The sequence below is a fragment of the Acomys minous genome, assembly GCF_964271855.1.
Source record: "Acomys minous genome assembly, chromosome: 16".
NCBI lineage: Eukaryota > Metazoa > Chordata > Mammalia > Rodentia > Muridae > Acomys > Acomys minous.
Window position 1 is genome coordinate 54,414,322 of NC_140498.1, and position 17,233 is coordinate 54,431,554.

General features: G+C 42.2%; 1 protein-coding gene across 2 annotated transcripts in view; it reads right to left on the reverse strand.

Moving 5' to 3' along the window:
• Window positions 1-371: 371 nt before the first annotated feature.
• Window positions 372-17,233, reverse strand: part of PDS5B (PDS5 cohesin associated factor B) — a 143,086-nt gene continuing 126,224 nt past the window's right edge. The window contains exons 26-35 of one of the 2 annotated variants that reach the window (XM_084762487.1): window positions 16,619-16,733; window positions 15,000-15,132; window positions 14,585-14,704; window positions 13,678-13,740; window positions 12,891-13,036; window positions 11,090-11,195; window positions 6,980-7,422; window positions 6,768-6,875; window positions 4,059-4,197; window positions 372-2,446 (exon numbers count right to left, since the gene is read on the reverse strand). In XM_084762487.1, the coding sequence (XP_084618613.1) occupies window positions 2,411-2,446; window positions 4,059-4,197; window positions 6,768-6,875; window positions 6,980-7,422; window positions 11,090-11,195; window positions 12,891-13,036; window positions 13,678-13,740; window positions 14,585-14,704; window positions 15,000-15,132; window positions 16,619-16,733 (1,409 nt within the window). In that variant the 3' untranslated portion in view covers window positions 372-2,410. The remainder of the gene's footprint in view (window positions 2,447-4,058; window positions 4,198-6,767; window positions 6,876-6,979; window positions 7,423-11,089; window positions 11,196-12,890; window positions 13,037-13,677; window positions 13,741-14,584; window positions 14,705-14,999; window positions 15,133-16,618; window positions 16,734-17,233) is intronic. The other variant, XM_084762486.1, reaches the window with a different exon arrangement.

The window sequence follows — 17,233 nt, forward strand, 5'->3', positions numbered from 1 at the left end:
AGCTTTATTTTAAAGTGTGTGGCTCTCCAAACATTAGTACACGAACAGTTACGTTTAGACATGATAATAAGCCCCTAAAATGGAGACTCAGGACATAAAACCTTTGATCATTATTGCACCTATTTCTCTACATAAAAATGAAAAATTTACATCATAATCCTCCCAAAAAGTGAACAGATGGGTTGTAAAATTACAGACTATTGGCACTGAACACAAACAAAATCTACAGTGACCATGTTTGTCATGAACTGCTGCACAGCATTAATGTGTTAGTGAACTATGATCATGCAAATAAAAATCCTCCGTAACAATTTTTGTATGTTTTATAAAACGGTTTTAAAGATATATTTCCATAAATATTTCCAATGCAGTTTAGTTGATGACAAAAATACAAAGCTATCCTTTATTATTTATGCCATACATTTAAAAACATGCTTTTGTACTGCTGAAATGGAAACAACATTGTTTGGAGAGCTGAGCTAATGAAACATTTGAAACTCAAAGTATCATAACCCAACATTAGCTGTCCTGATGGAGAGCAGCCTCCCATCTCCACTGGTGCCAGCACTGTTGCGAACCAAAGAAAGTTAAACACTGAAAGATTAAGACACAATTCAAACATCTTTTAAAAAATAAAGTGTTTCATAACATGAGGAAATAGTAAAAAGAAAAATAATCACATCATTTGTGATAGATACATACTAGAAAATAGCAAGATGTCATTTTCTAAAATAGTCACTTCTTTATTTCATCCCCAATGTATTATGGCCAATTTTGGAAACATACCTTAAACATAAAGGTGTAATATAAGAAATTGCTCTGTCATTTGATATAATAAACACGGTAACTTAGAATGTAATTTTCTTCTCTATTGTTAACAATTGTGCAAAAAACACCCAGCACCCATACACCTAAAGTTAGTTTAGGTGAGTATAAGGTGATAAGCAATACATTTCGGTTCCAAATGCAGGTCACACAGCTATGTTAAGGGCACTGCCGTGAGAATCCATTTGCAGACTTTGCAGATATAATGGCAACAGAACAGATCTCTAAATTAAACCCAGGCAAATACCCCTTTTTCCTGTTCTGGATGCAGTGAAACTTACTTAGTTTTTGTGAGAGTGTGACACCTACAGTCTCAGCCAAAGTAGATAAATCACTGCCATCCAGCCCCTCCCCCCAAGACAATTTTTTTTGGCTCCAAAATAAAGTACAATTATAAACTCTTGATGAAAAACTATGTTAAGGGGTCATCTATCATATACTATAGCTAAGAATGAATTTACAGAAAAAGCACATCTCATGATCAGCAATTTCTTCATAAACATGCAACTCACTATAAAATACAAAACACTTGGCTTTCAAGAACAGATTTATAAAGATACACTGCATCAATAAATTTTTTTTTGTTTCTGATTAACTTTACATGGTTATGGAGAACGAGAACTTTTCTAATGTGTATACATCAGATTTTATATTATAGTGTAATAATTTGCATTTTCTGAACATAATGTTCAACAAGTAATACCTATACACAGTAACATTCTAGACTATTAAAAGCCCATTCAAATTACAGGATTTTATTGATACAGCAGATTAATATAAACTGAAAAAATGATGATAGAATGGAATAAAGAATTTAGTACATTATTTTATAACACACTCTTTAAAATTAAAATATTTTAAATCTCTTTCTTAAAATTTTCATTGCCATGAAAGGCCAGAAAATTTTGGGACCAATACTGAGGTGTAAAGTCATCAGATCAGTTCAGGATGATCTTGCAATCCATGCGGTGCCCCCGGCAGAGGCGTGTTCTAGTGTGCTGGCAGATGCTTTAGCACCTCTGAGGATGAAGGGTGCCCTGGAGTCAACGTAGGTGAGCTACAGAGAGGGGAAAGGAAGAGACCGCTAACTCCAACAAATAGTGACATCAAGAAAATGACACCAATTGTTGAACAAACAGATTTTCACAGTAAAATTGCAGAGAATACAAATACAAACACTGACAGGCTACTGCTCAAGATCCACCCTAACAAATGCTTTTCAAATTAATAGATCCAGTAAGCAGCTGGGTACTGTCAGTTTAAAGCCGCAGATAAAAGCTATACAAGCACTTTAGAAGTCAGAAACGGGGGTGGGGGTGGGGAGCGCGGACTATTTACACGTTTCTTCTTTAGTTTATGTCTACACAGCCATCACACACGACACTTTCACAAACTCTGTAGTCAATGTTATCACTATGTGAATGGCTGATGGATGTGACCACAGAGTCATGGTCGTCAAAGTTCCAACTGTCCTCACTTTGGCAGTCCCGTTTTGTGCATCAAAGGCTTTATTTAGTCTCATATTTGAGGGAAAAATAATGGTTTTGTCCCCAAAGCTTTCATAATTAAAGTTAATGACATGTGTTCATCGTCTCTCTCGCTTGGAACTTCTCCGCCGTACCTAAAAAGTCAACAGATAACTATGGTGAGCAAAATCCACATTTATGAAAGTAACAACCATCAATTAAAAAAAAATTTATTATGTATACAATGTTCTGCTTGCATGGAATGTCTGCATACAGAAGAGGGCAGCAGATCTCATTATAGATGGTTGGGAGCCACCATGTGGTTGCTGGGAATTAAACTCAGGGCCTTTGGAAGAGCAGGCAGTGCTCTTAATCTCTGAGCCATCGCTCCAGCCCACACCAATCACTTTTAATGTAATCTTTACTCTCACACATGTTTTTTCCATTTCTTTGTATTTCTTTCCCTAGAACTGCCTCCTCCTTTCTTCCTGTGTTCAGAGGTTTAGGCGTCTGTGCTATCTACACAGGGAGGAGCTGCGCCACACGCACGCTCCCAGGCACAACATTATTCTCGTCTATTAATGTTTAGAGATCGATTCGTGGAACACAGTGCCCAAACGTGAGGAGCAGCCACTCTCAGAGCCACCTCCTTCCTACTTATTCGCTGTGGCAAAGAGAGCACTAGACTCTTTTTTTATTTTTTATTTATTTTTTTAAAGATTTATTTATTTATTATGTATACAGATTTCATTATAGATGATTGTGAGCCAACATGTGGTTGCTGGGAATTGAACTCATGACCTTTGGAAGAGCAGTCAGTGCTCTTAACCTCTGAGCCATCTCTCCAGCCCGAGAGCACTAGACTCTTGGACTAGGTCATTTTGGGATAGAAGTGAGTGACTTTGGCTTTCAATACTTGCAGACACATCTACACAACTTCAAGTTCAAGCACATCCCCGTTTACTAGTCAGGCCCACAGGAAGCTTAAAATCAACACAGTGCTCTCCATTACAACGGGCAACTCAGTCTTAGGTCCCAACCCCCTTCCTCAAAGTCCTTAGGAGATAAGGCAGGCCAGCCTTGAGACAGTTCAGTGGTTCTCACGTAAACAAGTCTGGGGATGGGACTGCTGGAAACACGCAGCTGAGCAACTGAGCCCAGCTCGGGGAACTGACCACAGAAGTCAAGTTTCCCAGATGAGGAAAACTGACCAAGCTGGTCTAAACTCAGCATTAGTGAGTCAGGACCACAGCTCCTATTTGTGTTCATTTCCTTTTTCCCCATGACAAGTGTGTGCTAAGTGGCAACGTAGCTGCTGTGGAAAAGCAGGAAGTTCAGGGAAGCAGCAGCCCTGCTCCTGTAAAGCAGCCACGGAGCACGTTCACACCTCTGCCCCAAGGGGGATCTGACCGCAAGAGTCATATTACTCCGTGGGGCTTTCTATCCCGAGACTCACGGACACCTGCAATATAAGCACACACTTCAAGGACACCGGTGCCGGGGCTGGCTACACGGAGCTGCTCCCCTGCTTGGGCTCCTCAGCTGACGGCTGCATGGGCGGACACCCCCATCACTCTCACCCAAGCTCAAGCTCCCCTCCAACGTGCTTTTTCTGTTATTCAAGCCAGTAAGTAAAGTCAGAGGACAAACTCATCAACAAAAGCATAAACACCTAGAATTACAGACGAGAGTAAGTGCTAAATGGAGCTGACTAAAGACCCCTGGTATTTTGTAATCCCACCAGGCCACACGTCAGTGGGCACATACATTTCCTGCATTTATGTCCTCTTCTTCTGCTCCTTCCTGTGCTGTGTCGTCACTGACAGGAGAGCTGGCTTGAAGCGCATCCATTTCCTCACTGGAGTCGTTTTCTTTCGTAGCTGTGTGTTTGGAGCGTCCTACACGGCTAAAGCAAACCACATAAATACATGAGAACTCCACCCTAGGTTGTGCGCTAGCTCACGGAAGAAACGTGGTGAACAGTTTGTATCCTCAGTTAGGTCATGGCTCTTAGAATCCTACAAAGCTTATAGAAAAGAAAGAAAGGTGTGACCGGGACTAGACCATAAAGGACTTCACGACAGCGGGAGCCGGTGGGCCCTGCCTCACCTCTCCCAGTCACCACAGGCATCTGCACTGCAGAGCTGCTCACAGCCAGCATCCTCTGACCAGAGAACTGTGCACCTTCCTCTCACTCTCTTAGACTGTGTGAAGAGGAAGCTGGTTTGTTGTTGTTTTCTCTTTTTGTTTTTTGTTTTTTCCAAGACAAGGGTTCTCTGTGTAGCCTTGGCCGTCCATGCTGGCCTTGAACTCACTGGGTGCTGAAGTGCAGGTGTATGCCACTGCCCGGCTGCAGAGAGGAATCTGAACCCACTCACTCCTCCCAATACTGATGCCACCATTGATTCCTACCTCGTGCCTTTTTCTTTACCAAGTGATCCTTTAAAAACAGAACAGGTGGTACCACCCCCACCTCGACAAAAACACAAAGCTCTGCAATGAAGCAAAGACAACCTTGTACATCCCGTCAGATGGCCCTCCCTGCCTGTCTATTCCTGTTACAATCCAGTCAACCTGTGCCTTTTCCAATTTCTTGGATTTACCAAAATTTCTCCATTTCAGAAACTTCAACTATGGCACCCTCCCCCTACCTTCTCATACTTCTGCCGTGTGTGGACATCTGTGTGCCACAGCACTCCTGTGGTGGTCAGTGCCATGAGGGAGTTGGTTCTTTCCTCCAACCCAGACAGACCTGGCAGCAGGTGTCTTTACCCAGTGAGCTACCTCATCTCATTTCTTCTATTGTTTTCAAGTTACTGATTCCCTGTCACATCCCAAAGGGAAAATATCCCCAACTCCCAAATCCTTGCATGTATTTTCCTATAATACCCTAAGTATTTCTAGGACACTTGCCAGAGCTGTAGTTCCGTATTTGCATGTTACTGCTTAGTGACTGCCTGCCTGCCTGCTGGAGAGCAAATCTCCAGAGAATAAGACTGTGTCTATTATGCGCCAGCATACAGAACCGCACACATGACAATGACAATGCAGTCCAATTACGTGACAATTAGAACACAAGAAGCAGTTATAACATACGATTCTTCTAGCTCAGAAAAGGAATGGCCCAGAAAGTAGAAGACAGTCAGGTAAGATCAAATAGAAGATATCCTTCTGTACTTAGCTAGAAAAACAAACAAACAAACAAACAAACAGGCTCTGAATGTTCATGGAAAGATTTATGAAACTTGAGGGGAAATCACAACCATTTAAGCCCTTAACTTTATGATGTCCAGATATTTAAAAAAAGTTACAAAGGTGAGATATTTTAAATTGTTATTAATCTCTGCAAAATTAATGTCAGGTTATTGACTATTCCTTTTTTTATTCCCCCAAGATAGTTTGTCTGTGTAGCCCTGGCTGTGCTGGACTTGCTCGAACCCACAGAAATCCACCTGCTTCTGCCTTCTGAGTGCTGGGATTATAGGCGTGCGCCACTGAGCCTGGCTTATTGACTATTCCTTAAGAAACTGATTTTGCTTGTTGGATCCAAATATAGCTAGGAAGCTCTCACAATAGCGTACTTACCTCTACTTCTAACGCTACAAAAAGATTATATGGAGGAGGGTATGAAGCACCGCCTGACACTCCTGTAGAACATACGGGAACAGGAGAAACTGATACTCAAGTATCTGGCTCGTATGTGCTAGAAACTAAGTAAGTCTAGCACAGTATCAGGTCTTGGAAAAGCAATTACTAAAACAATATAATTATATTTGATTCAAAAAGTATCCAACAATGATCTCCAAGTTTGCTGCCAACTTCTCAATAAAGCTTTAAAAGTCAAGTACTGGGTACAGCTACCTCCTGAGCATGCTTAGAAAAAGAGCTGGCACTTCTGGCTGACAGGACATGGTACTCTGGTTCTAGTTCTGCAGCAGGAGGCAGCGCTGCCTGGTGTGCAGCTCACAGGGCTATGCTGATGACTTTGGGCACACTCCTTGCTCTGCTTCTGTCACGAATGCATTTGTGCAAGTACCCAAAAGGAGACACAAACGCCAGTGCCAACTACATCACAGGCTGAGGGCAACCTGTAGTCTAGAAATGGACATAACTTAAGGAAAATGATGCCTGTTACTTTATATAACATGCTCAAAGGACAGAAACCAAGGTGTGCTGCCATTTCTTTTTCTCCAAATGGAAAAGCCAATGAGAGGAATGATTAAGAAAAGTCATTAAAGCCTGCAACAGTGGGGAGACCTGGCTGATGCACAGGGATCACTGGGAAACACCACAGTATTTATACCATAAGACTATTTGGCATTCATTCACAGAGACTGCTCTAGACCTGTAAAAATATCTTACCTAGTACAACGGACAAAACATTTGAAATTTAAATACAGCAAAGATTATGTTTGTAAACTTATAAAGTTCACAAAATAATTTGAAATTGGTTTAAAATGTACCATGACAACTTACACATTTTTTTTGGGCTGTGACGGCGATGGCGTTTTTGATGGTCTCCCTCGTCCTTTCTGTGGTGTGGACTGTGTGGACTCCACTGCACTAGTTTCAGGAGACTCTGCTCTGCTTTGGGGAAGATCCAAACATGGACAGCTCAGGTTACGGTTTACAGTGTGGGAAGCACACTTGCTGCTGGGGGGGTGGCAGCTCGGGGTTACAACACTCACCTCTGTTGGGCTCTCTTTGATGAGCGGTGCTGTTTGCTCTTTGACTTCTGTTCTGTGTTTCCAATCTGTCTTTCTTCTTCTTCATCTTCATCTACTATTGGGGGTGCAGCTTTCTTCTTGTTTCCTTTCTTGGATGTTTTCACTGTTGGCTCTTCCTTTGATGACCCGCTGGCACCTAGAGGTTTTGGTGGCCTGCCCCTCTTGCCCTTTTTTGGTGGGCTGTTCTGCTCATCTTCATTCTCCAGGAGCTCCTCTCTGTGCCTCTTCTCCTCAGGCCACTGCTGCTCCTCTGACTCTGATGCTGTGTGGCCCCGCTTCCGACCTCGCTGACTGCCCTTAGACTTCTGGTCCTGGACCAACTTACTCAGGTCGTCCATACCTAACTTCTCCTCCGGGTCTGTGGCAGGCGCTTTTTTCCGACTTCTAGGCTTCTCCAGCTCAGACTAGGGGGAGGAGGATCACAATTTTTAAAATTAAGTTTTGAAAAATAAATGCGTTAGGGCTTGGGGTGCACTTCAGTGGCAAAGCCCCTGCCTAGCATGTGGGTTCATGCTCCAGCACGGCAAGCACACAGACAATACACAGAACTGCCATGTCCTCACCATGGGACAGCTCCTAGAACCTGGATGTGTCTAAACGGACAGCTCCTAAGGATCCCGCAACCACTTTTACTTACTGCTCTACTTTACTCATGTGTAACATGAAGAAGACCCAGGCACACTTTCCTCCTAGGTGAAGTGTTCACAATGGCTGGGATGACAAACATGGGCCACTTTACCAGGCTAGTTACTAGAATTTCACTTATAAAACAAAACAAAACAAAAAGCAACCTGTTTTTATTAGTTCTTTGAGAACTACTAAAAATACAATGTATTTTGACTACACTCCCTCCCACTCCCCATCCCTCCAACTTCTTGTGCCTCCCCATAAAATTAAGCAACCCAACTCTTATTTGCGCTGCCCACACACTCCTGGGTAGGGGGCCATTCGCTGGTGTACAACTGATGACTCTTCATTCTTAAATTTAGGATGGAGAGCTTCGACGAGCTCTCTGAAGTCAGTGCTTTACTGTATGGCATCTCTCAGTGAAGACGAGCACCTCACGCTCAGTGCCTGGGTGCGCAGGTGACACAGGTAAGCATGGCCCCACAGTTTATTCACCTGGATCTAATTAGGCCGCATAGCATGTGTGATATAACAATGTTTGTGATAACATAAAGAATTATTTTTATTTTCTAGATGGAAGCTACAGGATACAAAACTTCAATACATTCATCCTACACTAAAAATCCAGAAACAGATTATACAGAGAAACCCTGTCTCAAAAAACTAAAAATAAATAAATAAAAATCCAGAAATATCTCTGCAAGATCTTTCTTTCCAGATTTAACTAATTCAAAACAAAACAGTATCAAAAAACAAATAAGAAAAAAAAAAGCACCCAGTATTTTCAAATTTAAAATTAAATGTTACTTTATATTCAGAGAATGTATATATAAATGAGTATGGGGAGATTCTTCAGACACCCAAGAATGAGTGTGTATGATACTTACAGGCAAACTAACTTCCAAAAGGTCTGTGCACAGTTTTAAACTTAAGATTTTCAAAAGGAACTGGGGCTGGAAAGACAGCTCTGTGGTTAAGAGCACCGGCTGCTGTTGCAGAGGATCACGGTTCAGATCCCAGCACCCACACAGTGTCTCACAACCACCTGTGACTCCAGTTCCAGAGGGATCCGATGCCCTCTTCCAGCCTCTGCGGGCACTGCACACATGTGATGCACATACACACTCAGGTAAAACACCCATACTAAATAAATAAATAAGTAGATAAGTGAGTGAATGGTGAAACTTTATTTAAAAAAAAAAAAAAATCCACAAAGCCCATAGCTTGAGGGCTGGCCAAGTGACTGAGCTGTAAAGTGCTTGTCTAGAATGCACAGAACTGGCTTTGCTCCTCAGCACTGCTGCGCTCAGCAGGAATTCCAGACATACATCTGAGGCTCAAGGACATCCTCCGCTACATACTGAGTTCAAGGCCAGAACGGGAGGCTGGAGACTCCGTCTCACAAACAAAAATAACAGTGGAAAGAAAGAAAAGTGTCAGCAGCACTTCCTATCTGTGAACTGCCCAGTTACGTTCTTAGCGTCACTTTTGCCTAGGTCGTTTCCTAGGAAACCTAGTCTTTTCAATATATTCAACCTTTGCTTTTGGTACGGTCAGAATTTGTGCCCCTTTGTGCGTTGGAGACCTGCTAACCCTCTGTGGTGCTCTTTGGAGACGAGGTCTGTGGGGCACAATCTAATGGAGGCGAGTCCCTGGGGAGGATGCCCAGTCTGCCCTCATCTTCCTTGTCTAGGAACTGCATTTGCTAGGGTTACAGCCTCCATTCCCACCCTAAGGGTGGGGGGGGTCTGGGGACTGCAGCAGCGGTGTTCTGCCTCACTGCCCTCGGCCCAACAGACCTGTGTCTTGTGGCAGATGCTAGTTAGAGTGCCCCTTTCAATGCCTACTTACTTTTCCACATAACAAATCACTACCACTTTATTACACATCCACTCGGGAGAAAACTACCACCATTTCAACCTTTTCTTTCTCCCAGAAGAACACAGAACAGTCTTCCAAGTCTCTGGGTTTTAAGATTCCCACACAAGTGCTCTCTCCTTCCTAAGAATTCATGTTCCCAGCTCCTTTCTCGGTGACACGGAGGGGACTGTGATGAACAGAATCCATCTGATGTAGCAAAATCATCCGAGCGACACGAGCCGTATGCACGGCGCACACACACATGGACACCACGCATATGGCTTTCCTGCTTCCTACTTCCTTTCCAGTGCTAGGGATCAAACTTGCACCCTGTACACAAACTACACCCTGCACCCTACACCCTGTACCCTAGACCCTGTACCCTACACCCTGTACCCTAGACCCTACACCCTGCATCCTACACCCTGTACCCTAGACCCTACACCCTGCATCCTACACCCTGTACCCTAGACCCTACACCCTGCATCCTACACCCTGTACCCTAGACCCTGTACCCTAGACCCTGCACCCTAGACCCTGCACCCTAGACCCTACACCCTGCACCCTAGACCCTACACCCTGCACCCTAGACCCTACACCCTGCACCCTAGACCCTAACCCTGCACCCTAGACCCTAACCCTGCACTCTAGCCCTTAGAGGTTCTCTTCTAGAAACCCAACAAGAAGGACTCCTCTCTGTTACTGAGCAGACCTTTTTCTTACAGCTAATAGGGATTTTGTTTTTAAAAAAATTAACTATAAAATGAAAAGAAAAGCAACTGGCTAGATAAATTGAAAAACTGGAAAATAACTGAAACATGCCAGTGGGAGACAAACAAAGCAAAGCAAATAAGATTTCAAAGAAACCAAAAGCAGTTACTTTATTGATAACTCCGATATCTGCTTCTGAATTAGAGTCAAACATTTATTTTATGGAAATGTTGCTCAAAGGCATGAATCATTGTAACAATGAGACAGTACCAACAATTTATTTGGGCTAATTCATTTATTCAATTAATGAATAATAATAATTTGTTATTTAGGCTGACAAGCCTAAACTATCCAGGTTACAGACAAGGAAATGGATTCAGAAAGTCCAGTCAGTCACTCAAGAAACATCCCGGGGAGTCCAAACAGGCCCAGTTACTGTTCTGCTCCACGAATTCTGTATCTCACTAACATGTTACTAAATCTGTCTTCAAGTAACATTTATGTCATAGAAGCTATTTCTACTAGTATTAAAAACTTAAGAGTACTTTCTAAAAGGAGGAAGGAGCTACCTGGACCTGCATCCCTTTTTCTTTTCCAAGGCCATGTCTAAAATACTGTTTAAAAGAAAAAGAAAAGCAAACAATTCTGACTATGGAACTCTGACATGTCTGACTCTACAGAAAGAACTAACATTATTTACCTGAAGACAAGAATCACCTGAACTCAAACTGTAAGGTCAAATATTTGGAACTGAGGCCATGAAATGTAAGTTACTGGCCATATCTGATCGCAGTTGTAATACCTGGCTAAAGAGAGAAAAGTGAGTACAGCTATGACTATCAGCAGCGTCGCACAGTCACCCCAGCATCTCACCCTTACAAGATCAGAGTCGTCTCTCTTGTCACTTTTTTTTCCTGGCAAAGGTGAAGACATCGTGTAATCTTCATTTTCACTGTGATCCATTTCAGAGCTATCAAGCCTTTGAACAGAGACATCTGCAATTATTTCTACAATCAAATAACCTTAAAAGTCTTTTTTGACTGTTTCATTGTATAGATTTATAAGTTAATAAGCAAAGACATCATTCATTTTAAAGACAAAATTTTCCTATCATATTTCGCACAAAATTAGTAAGCAATGCCCATCAAATAAATTAAGGAAATAAATAATAAATTCACTTTACCATATGGTGCTTTGAAAACTAGATTCCATTTGGGGCAGAAGAATGGAATGACAGCCCACAGTGAGTGCTCAGTGGCTGCCCCATGCAGCTCGCCCTGCCCTGCCCCTTCCCTGCCCCATTTCACCCTGACTTCTTTCTCTCTGTAGCAACAACACGCTGTCTTTACGTGTCTTATTTGACTTCTTCCTCCTCATTTTTGACTGTTTTACTTAGTGTGTAACCCTGTGCAGACGCAGCACAGGCATGCAGCAGACTTGCTGGGTCTGGGGTTCCATTATAGCTCTGCTCTTCTGCATCATCCTTGCCTACTTATTTTTTAAACTTTCTACTAAGTGTGAAGCCACACGCCTTTTTAATCCCAGCAGTCAGGAGGCAGAGGCAGGAGGATTTCTGTGAGCTTAAGATCAGCCTGGTCTACACAGCAAATTCCAGGACAGCCAGGGCTACATAGAGAGATCCTGTCTCAAAACAAACAACTGTTTACTTACTATTGAACTCCTAAATTTCAATCTCTAGTCAACAAGAGGGTGCACTTCACAAGGGAAAAAATTGTTGTTGAAACTACTTTTTAAACAGTTTATACATGCATATACTAAAAGGAAATTCAAACAGTATAAAATACACAACCCATATTAAGTTATTATGAATACTGTTAAGACACTGTATGTTTTCCCAAAAAGTTCCTACTGGGTGCAACCCAATGTGATTTAAAGCCATTACAAAGTAAAGACCCTCAACACTGCTCTACACCACTGATCTCAGTCACTGAATCCCATGAGGGTGCAGATTTCATTGGTAAAAAAATACAAGTAAACAAAACAACAAAACCCAAACAAACAAGAAAAAAAAAGAAAAACCACCACCACCACCACCACCAAACAAAACAAAACACTACTGCATTTATTGTGTACGTGCATCCAAGGACTGTAACAGATGTGTGCAGGCCAGAGGACACCCCACAGAAGTTGGGTTTCCCTTTCTACTGTATGTCAGTCCCAGGGATCTCAGTCTTGGCAGCAGGTGTCTTTCCACGCTGAGCCAGCCCTCCGGCCCCTGAATTTTATACACACAGTGCTTTGCCTGCGGGCGTGTGATGATGAAGCACATGCATGCAGTGCCTGTGGAGGCCAGAAAAGGGTGTCAGAAACCCTAAAGTGGTGCTACAGATGGCGGTGAGCTGGTATGTGGGTGCTGGGAACCAAAAGTGTGTCCTGTGGAAGAGTGACCAGCGCTCTTAACTTCTGAGCCATCTCTCCACCCCTGATGTCATCATTTTTAACACTGTAGGTATCCTACTGTATGAATGAACCCTAAGTGGTAAACAATAGGGCCATATGGTTACTGTGTGTACTAGCAGAGATTACTCCAGCAGGCCTACACATGAAAAAGTAAGTATCTATTATTTGTCATCAACTACTGGCAGCTGCACTAGTTTAGAGCTCACAGCCTTGTTGGAACCAAACATAAACATGACATCTCTTGTGCACTTGCCTCCCCTTTATTCTTCCAGGAGAGCTTGGATTTGAGCTGCTGCTCGCATTGCTCACAGTTTCCATTCTCGATGACTTGGTCTGAGACTGTTTGCCTGCTGATGAAAGTGGCTTATTAACTGCTCCTAGAACATTGGCTGTTTTAGGCTGAAACGAGAAACACACAAGTCTTCCTGTTCAAGGAACACTAAAACAATCACATCAACAACTCCTAGCGACAACGTCAATCACACAAAATTATCTATCCTAAAGCAAAATGAGGCTGACAAATTGAGTATCACTTGCACAGACCGAAAACTCTGTAACAGTGCACAACTAAACTCTAGCACCTGGGGAGCCGAGGCAGGAGGGCGCATACTCACAGGATCCCAGGTACCTAGCAAGGTCGTTACTGAGCAACAAACAGCAAAGCCCCAGAGACAGCAGAGCAACTGAGTTTTAGTTATCTGGAGGGAAAGGTTCCCACAGATCAAGTGTAGCCAATCATGACAACAGAGCCTCGCCATGGAAGGACGCAGGCCATCTTTTTAAATACTCTTCTCTAGACTGGTATGAGACGTCTAGCAGATGAAGGTCTCCATAGGTTTCTATCAGCTTTTTTAAAGGACATCTTAGCTGGCATCTACATAGTAAGTACAATTAGTTTTTAAACTCACAAATGGAAGACAGCTAATTACCTAACTTGAGACACAAAAATTCTTAAAGAAATGACGTATTGCACAATTAGGTCAATAATCGCACTAAAATTAACTAACTACATAGACACTAAAACAATTCTCAAAACATACCTTTCCAGGAGTGAAAAATGATTTCATTTCTGGAGGCAGATAATTTTTGGTGTTACTGAAATTCTGTAAGCAAGAGAAAAAGCAGCCAGTGAGCGCTAAGACGGCTTCTGAGAGAAACGAAGCAGCCAAGAGCTTTTACTTTTATGTTTATTTAAACTAATTAGTTCAAACATGAAATTTCAGGCAGTGGTTCTGACAGACTAACCTCATAGTCAATTCTGTTATTAAATGTGCCAGACAACACACATTCCTGCATGGTACTCAAGAGATAAAGCCACACAGACCCTTGCTATGCTGCTCATATCAAAGTGAATTGCTTAAAAAAGAGACAAGCCCTTTAACTTCAGGTAAACCCACAGGCCACTTTAAATCTTGATATGCTGCCAAAATCTTAATTGTTACAGTGCTTTCAATACACTGAGGATGCTGGTGCTTGCCAGGCTCCGCTACTCAGTCAGCTCACAGAAGAGTCTCTGTAAGGGCTTATGGAACACTGCACTGGGGCCTGGCCTGTGAGATCCTCGCATCACTCCCAGGGCCTCACTCGGGCCTATCCGTGTCTATGCTCTCTTTCTGTGTTTGCTCACATCACTCATCAAGGGCGTGCAACTTCAGACACTATATATCAGCACTCCAATTCCAGCTTTGAATCAAAGGCTATTAGCTCACAAATGCTTTGGTGAACTTTTGCTTGTGCTCTCAGTATAGTCTGAGAGTTTGAAACAAGCTCTGGGCCTTCCTAGTTTGCAGTTAGCCCTTCCTTGGGCCCCTGTGCCCACATCCGGTGTAGTCACACCCTGCCCCTTCCCCATGCTTTGCTACAGGGCAGCTCTTCCTTGCCTTCCCACAGCCCGGGGCCGAGCACACACTCCAGGCCAACTCCCACAAACACAGTCTAAATAATCACCTTGTCAGGCTGGGTGAAAAAGCGAGCTGGCAACACTGGGTCTTTCGGAGACTCCAGACTGTATGTGGTGCTCTTCGACATGATGATGTTCATGGCAACATCGCACACAGTGTACAATTTCTGCAATTGTGTTTTTAGTTAGTTATGGAGACTGGCAGCTTAAACTCAGGAAAGTATTCTTCAGGATGAATACTGTGGCTTATATTGTTTGTATTAGTGCAACAAAATCAGTATGGTTCACATTAGAATTACCACCAAATTAACATCAGTATTGGTATAATAATTCTGCATTAGCAATCCCAATTATCACTATTAGGAAAAATAGTGATTATAAATATGAAATAACTTTTATATTCAAAAGCAAAATATTTCAATCAGCAGGTCATTAAAATTACTTATTGTGAGAAGTACATACTTCATTCATTTTTGTATCATCTGGTCCTTGAGCATCTTTTGTCTGTTTAATATTTTCTACCATCTTTCTGATAAATGCATGGCTGTTGTTTTCATTTTTAGCCATCAATATCTCCAGAACAAACCAAAGACATCTAAGAACACAAGAACAAAGAAAATATGAAGAAAAATCTTTTGTTAAACACTGATACATTCATTTTCAATACTAATATAATGAACCTAGATTGTAATTTTAGAAGAGGAAAAAATTTAATAGAAGCAGCTACCAAGTCAAAATGAAACAGCAGGGGCAAGCCCACACACAGATACTGAACTAGCTCAGCAATGCAGAGGTCAGCTAGGAGTCACAGCAGATTCCGCCCGAGGACGGTAAAGGAAACACAGAGATGGAAAGAAGGAAACAGTTTTGACTCCATGCTATGACAGTAAAGAAAGACTGGATAAAGCAATGAGGAGACTTGGGTCCTCACAGGACATCTCCCAAAGAATGCAACACCTAAGCCAGAGGGTGGGAACATTAATGAGTAAAAAAGAAAAGCACAGTTGACACCTATACACAACGTCTTTGCTTACTGCAGAAAAAAAAATTAAATCCCTCTCTCCTGTAACAAAGGATATATAAAGAAAGAAAATAACAGAAAAAGGAAGCAGGAAGCAAGATACCATTCTAGATGAAAATGCAACCACCGAGGCTGAGCTCCACAGGATAAGCAGGGCCCTCAGGAAAGGCCATCCTGTCAAGCACGTTGCAAAGGGATTTCACCTATTTACTTAAAAAGCCAGGGTTCACAGATAAAGCAAGCAGCCAGTTTTTCATCAGTGGTAGCCATTCTAACAGAAAATTCATTTCTAGAGATAGCATTTTAGAAACAGGTATTATGGCAAATAAAAGATACTGGATTTCCCCCTTGCCATAATAAACTAATGGTAATTTAAAATTTTACTTTCCTGAAATACTTCAAATAACTAACTATATTTCTATGACTCAAGAAACTACCATCATTTTCTTTTATCAGCATATCAATGGCATACAAAATTAACTGATTCACAATCCAAACAGTCACCTTTTATTACAAAAGAAATAGAACCAGGGCTTCAAGTTTACTCTAGGAAATACGCTGGTCTCAAAATGTCTCTCAGTCCCATGGTATTCCCAACTCCCCACACAGGCAATCATCTTTGACTAGAGAACAGCAGTCATAACTAAGAGCCCTTCCCTGGCTGTGAATGTGGCCCATTACATAGAGGGTCACTGCAAAGACAGACATGCTTACTACCTAAGTGAAGGCATCCCAAATCACCTCACATGGCAACCTGCGACCTCGGGAGGAAATGGCAGATGAAAACTGGAAGAGACAGTCTGAGTGGACTACCTCAGGAGAAAAGCAACGCCACACTTGCAGAGAGACGGGAACTAAAGCTCACATTTTAGAAATTAAGTAAGAAATGTAATGTAAAGAGATGAAAAACAGACAGATGAGAGAAACTAAAAAACAGAACCTTAGCAAAATGAAACATACAACAACTATAATTAAAACTATAATTAATGTCCCATTATCAACAGTAAGGAGGTAAAAACAATTCTCAGGAGATAGGAAAATGAGATGAAAACAGTCTTACTCTTTCACATCCTTAAGTTGTTCAATATCCTGTACTTTGACATAATCTGGGTCATGCGCCAAAAGGTGAATTGTATATGGAACAACATATTCCGGTAGAAGAGACAGTAATTTTTCTGAAACATAAAACAAAACAAAAAAAAGAAAGACAAAAAAGCAAACAAAAACATCCAGGTTAGAAAGATCAAATCACATGCTCTTTTGTCTATTTCCTACGCCGCAGAGATTTCGCACACTACGGTGGCAGAACAGCACACCCCAGCACCCTGGGCTGCGGCAGGGTAAGCACTTTCAGATGCCCAGTTAGCACAGCAGGTGCCACGCACGGAGGGAACGAGCCATACCAACCACTCATGACCGACATGTAAGAGTGTCTCTTTCTTTGAGCTGGCATCCCCACGTCACAGTGGACAGAAGGACAGAGCAATGGTCAGTTGTAACAGAAGGACCGTCCAAAAGAACAGAGCTCCTCTGACAGTGTAGATTACAAACAACCTGTCAGTCTAAATCCAAGTATTTTTATCTGTTGACCAGACTAGCAAATTCTATTGTATAGTTCAGAAAGACATGCAAACTATATTTGGGAAACTATACTAAAAGACTTGGATTCAGTCTC